Source organism: Formica exsecta, unplaced genomic scaffold (assembly GCF_003651465.1).
Source record: "Formica exsecta isolate Colony F162 unplaced genomic scaffold, ASM365146v1 scaffold573, whole genome shotgun sequence".
NCBI lineage: Eukaryota > Metazoa > Arthropoda > Insecta > Hymenoptera > Formicidae > Formica > Formica exsecta.
The window spans coordinates 35,247-40,487 of NW_021852988.1; the positions used below are offsets into that span (position 1 = coordinate 35,247).

At 42.8% G+C, this 5,241-nt stretch overlaps 1 protein-coding gene across 1 annotated transcript in view; it reads left to right on the forward strand.

Annotated features, from left to right (window-relative positions):
- The window catches only part of LOC115242161, a 5,800-nt gene extending 2,008 nt beyond the window's left edge, over positions 1–3,792 (forward strand). The window contains exons 2-3 of the mRNA XM_029818250.1: positions 3,041–3,518; positions 3,623–3,792. Of these exons, the coding sequence (XP_029674110.1) occupies positions 3,041–3,243 (203 nt within the window). The 3' untranslated portion in view covers positions 3,244–3,518; positions 3,623–3,792. The remainder of the gene's footprint in view (positions 1–3,040; positions 3,519–3,622) is intronic.
- Positions 3,793–5,241: the final 1,449 nt, after the last annotated feature.

Genomic DNA, 5,241 nt, shown 5'->3' on the forward strand with positions numbered 1-5,241 from the left:
CTCTTCCTCTGTCATTGACTTAATCTTTGTCTCCTCTAATCTAGTCCCTTACTGTTCCTGGAACCCTTTCGACGATTCTCTAGGCAGTGACCATATCCCTTCCATAATTTTAGTTAGTCACCCTATCAAGTCTCGTTCTTTCTTCTCACATAGGCTTCGCACCTCTAAAATTAACCGAAAACTTCTTTTCGCGACTCTCTCACGCCTCTTTCCCACTTTCTGTTCGCGCCTCGAATCCGAAAATCTCTCTCCGACAGAAAAATACAATGTGTTCTGCAATTTCCTCAAAGACACCGTGGTTTCCCTTCTTCCTGAGCGTAAAGCTGACAAGAATAATCTTCGCAACACAACGCGAACAAAAAACAAGCATAACGGAGGTCTTTCTCTTCCACCTGCTCCTTGGTGGAACGAAAGCTGCACCGAAGCTGTCGATCTCAGAAAGCAAGCACTACGCGCTTTTCGTAGTAATCCCTCCAGGCTTACTTACCTCAATTTGAAAAAACAAGAAGCTCTTACCAAAAAAATCCTTCGTCAAGCCAAACGCAAAGGATGGAGATCTTACTGCAAATCAATAACCTCCTCCACTAACATCTCAGCTTTATGGCGCATTGTGAAAAGGCTTAAAAACAGATTCCTTAATTCCCCCACCCTCTCCCCTCCTTCCAACTTTGGCATTCCAACCGAAATCCAAAATCTAATTAATACTATCGCTCCTCCTTCGTGTCTTCACAGACTTCCATCCTCTCACTTCAATTCCGGCCGCCCTTACTCCTGTCACATCTTTGACAGCCCCTTCCGGCTAGATGAAATTTTCCACGTCATATATACACTTAAAAACAAAAAGTCTTCTCCCGGTATGGATCAGATCGATTACACTATCCTTACCAATCTCCCGGAGGAATACTATCCAATTTTTCTTTCAATTTTGAACGATCTTTTATTCTCTGGAGGATTTCCTGAGACTTGGAGTCATTCCTTAATCTATCTTATCCCCAAAGCTACTCCGGGGAAATTCCGCTCCATCTCTCTCACTTCCTGCTGTCTCAAAATTCTCGAAAAACTCATTCTTCTCAGGCTCGACTGGTGGATAGAACGCTACGAAAAGCTCTCCTCATCACAATTTAGTTTCCGGAAATATCGCTCCTGCCAGGACAATCTATCTATCCTCACAACAGAAATTCACACTAGCTTTACCCGGGGTACGGCCACAGCATGCTTATTTCTAGATCTCTCCAATGCTTTTGACGATGTCATACCCTCTATTCTCATCTCTGACCTAGAAGAGTTAGGCCTCCCCCCTCGTCTATGCCGTTTTATCCACAGGCTCATTCACGCTCGCAAACCTCAATTCGCCGTAAACGGGGAACTCACCGACAAATACCTCACATATAAGGGCGTCCCCCAAGGCTCCATCCTCAGCCCCATTCTTTTTAACATATACGTCTCGAAAATTGACAGACACATTGGAGAAGAATGCGAAATATTTCAATTCGCGGACGATATCGCCATCTTTGTTAGTTCCAACAAAATCGAGAAAGCACTCCAAGAGCTAGAAGTCTCTGCTAACAAGGTCTCCAAATACCTCTCTTCCAAAGGCCTGACTGTCTCGCCCTCAAAATCCTCTTTAATCATTTTTACCAAAAAACATATTAACCCATTAGCTTACTCCATTAATCTAAACCACTCTGTCATCTCCTCATCTGATACTTGCAAATTTCTGGGCATCCATCTCGATTTTCGTCTCTCTGGCAATAATCACATCCAAGCTCTCTCTGCTCGATGCTCTAAGCTCCTTAACATCCTCAACATGCTAAGAGGTACTTGGTGGGGAGGAGCGCCCTCCTCGCTGCTGAAGATTTACAGAGCTCTAATAAGAGATTCCATGGAATATGGCTGCCTCACATTTCCTTTCAACAACTATTCATCTATGTATCACCTGGAAAAAATCCAATTTCGCGCTCTTCGTACATGTCTGGGCCTCAGAAGAACCACTCCTACGAATATTATTCTTGCCGAAGCCGGTGAGGGCCCCCTAAGATCTTGATTTGAACTTCTTACCTCTAAATACATCCTTAAGATCTTCGCCCTTGATTCTCATCCGCTCATAGACAAACTATTTGCCCTTCTGTGGTTCTCCCGCAGAACCCCGAAAATTTACCCTTCAGAAAAATTCCTCTTATTTAGATCTTTCAGCACCCTTCTGCGATACAAGTCCTACATAGCCAAATTCGACTACCCCGCCGTTTTTTCCATTGACTATGACGCTCTCATTTCTCTCCCCTCAATCGTTATCACCCCTTTATTGAGGCGGAAAAAATTAAAAACGCTCCTATCCCCCAGATCGTTTTCTTTGACATCTATAAGCATCTAATCTTCTCCTCCAAGTCTTTCTTCACAGACGCCTCCAAAAACGACTCGGACGAATATGTAGGCTTCGTCATATACTCTCCCTCTCCCCATTTGCAACTCCTATTCAAAACTCACTCCTTCTCCTCTATCTTCACGGCAGAAGCGCTCGCTATTCTTTACACCTTGGAATACATCCTATCCAATTCCGTCTCCAAATCCGTAATTTTTACCGACTCCAAAAGCGTTACCGAAGCTCTTCTCTCCATTAACCTAGCTCACTCATACAATTATGTCATCTACGCCATCAAACAAAAGCTTTACGAGATAAAATTGGCTGGATACGAGAATAACATCGTCTGGATCCCGGCACACATAAGTATACTCGGTAACGAAACAGCTAATTATCTGGCGAAAAGAGCTATCTCTATAGGTCAGTTTTCTACAAAGCAAATTCCTGACTCAGACTTTTATTCCATCCCTCGAAAGAAATTCATTGAAAACTCTAGCAAAACGCTCAAGATGCAAGGCAGGCATAAAGGATCCAAATACTTTAATACATTTGAAGAAATTACCCTCAAACCTTGGTTCCATAAGCTAAAACTTAACAGAGAAAGCATCGTCACCTGCTGTAGGCTTAGAAGCAATCACTACGCCCTCAACCACAGCTTACACCGCTGCAATCTGGTTACAGACCCCTCTTGCTCTTGCGGTTACCCCATGCAAGACGCGGATCACATTCTCTGGAACTGCCCGCTTTACCACGCTCAAAGGACGTCACTCTTGGCACAGTTGGCAAAACTTAAGAAGAATCCGCCATTCAAGATACAGGACATTCTGAAAAAAACCCTCCTCTGGGGTCATCCACACATTATACTCCTTTTTCAAATCCTGTAACCTCCGCATCTAACATACTCTGAATTTTTTCTCTGATCCTCTACTCTCTATCTTATACATCTCTCTAAACCGGTCGTTGGCCCGAATATATTGATCACACCCTAGATCAGAACTGGCCATTTAAAAAGCAAAGAAGAAGAAGAAGAAGTTGTTTCACGTCTCGCTGTGAGCGAAAGCCGCTATTATCATTCGGAAGAAACTGCTCAAGTTGAAAGTCCGTTTCAATTGCTCATGTTCGAAGAGCATCGTTGTACCCGCAATATCTTTTTATTGTGGTATGTATAGCATTAATCTCGAAACTTCTGTTATTATTTCGAGTGCGGTCATTGCGACTTTGTACATAAAAACAAGTAAATGTTTTTCTCTGTTTGTGTTTTAGATACACGACGAATCGTTCTTTCTATCTATACAAGGTCGTGTCGTTCATATACGTGACGTGAAATATTATCGAAGATACCGTTATTCATCGATCATAGAGACTGATGATGTAAAAAACAGACATATTGCCATGTAGTTTGTCTGTTCCTGCGACATGAGGCTGCGAACACATTGTTGTACCTGTGATAGCTTGTGGTATGTATATAGCATTAATTTAGAAACTACTTGTTTGATTAATAGGAGCGAGCGACCGCACGTATTCCGCGAATCCGACGGATATCTTCAAATTGTCCTGTTAATAACTGCCTTCGACGCGGGTCGGAAATCTTGCAGAGCTTCTTGCTAGAGGCTCTCGCGGGAACGGATATCTTGCACGCGGACGCCGGATGTTGCTTGGCGCGAGGCAGAGGACATTCGCGATGCGGTTAACGAGCGTTGACTCTCGGACTCCACAGAAGGAACGTTCACAATGTCTTAGCACTAAATATTGAACAAAGATGATTTGAGCTGTGACCGAATTGACCAACGCGAGAATCTGTACGCGATTGGATGCGAGACAATTCGGATCACTTTTGAGACGAGTAAGCCTACTGCGTACGCGAAACGAACGAGATTAAGAAATTACGAATTAGAAAGATCGATGAATTTCGACCGGTTCTAATCGTTGTCGTAGGCAGACTAAATCGACCGACCGCGGGAGCTCGCGTTCTGCCGATGTGAATAACAAGTATTTTCGGTATCGAACGTTCTCGAACCAGGTGTTTGTCACGGTTTTTCACTATAGAAGAACGCGATCACGCACCGAGCGGGTGATCGCGACGCTTTTTGCTCTCGCTCGTGTTTTGGTTTCTGAGGCAATCGGTTGACTATAACGACGAAATTTTTGAAACTAAATTTTAATGTTTCAACTTTGAACAATGAGACAAATCAATTAGTATAAAAAAAATAATTATTTTTAAGAAAAAGTATGTAATTATTTACAATGTATTTTTTTAAACAATTATTTGTTTTTTTCTTTACACTAATTGATTTGTCTCTACCGTTATTCGTAAATTTTGATTCATCTGTCCACATTATTTTATTCAAAACTTCATGGTCTTCTTCGTAAGCAGTGATTAGCCATGCAATAAATTGTAGGCGTCGCGGACGGGTGACACCCGTTTGGACACGGAACGATTGGACACCGCTCGATTGGACACGCAGTATTGGACACGGAATGTCCAATCGTGTCCAATCGTGCGGTGTCCAATCGTGCGGTGTCCAATCGTGCTCGTGCGGTGTCCAATCGTTTAATGAAGATGATAACAATGCCAGCGCAACAGAGTATACTTCTGACTCTGACGAGAGTACAAGTACAACACAGCATTCGCAGTGCACATCAGAGAAAATTACCTCAACGCAATCGGAAACATTCTTACAAGAGTCTAATTCTGGACACATGACACAATCCACACTCGATAATATAACTTCCCCTTATCCCCAAATTCCTTATCAACATACATTCCGTGTCCAAACGGGATACGCCCGTCGCGGACCATCAGTTAAGCGTAAATGTTGTATCAATGTCATTTTAAATAGATGATACTTGTTCTTCTTTGCAATTCTGATTAAACTTGTACG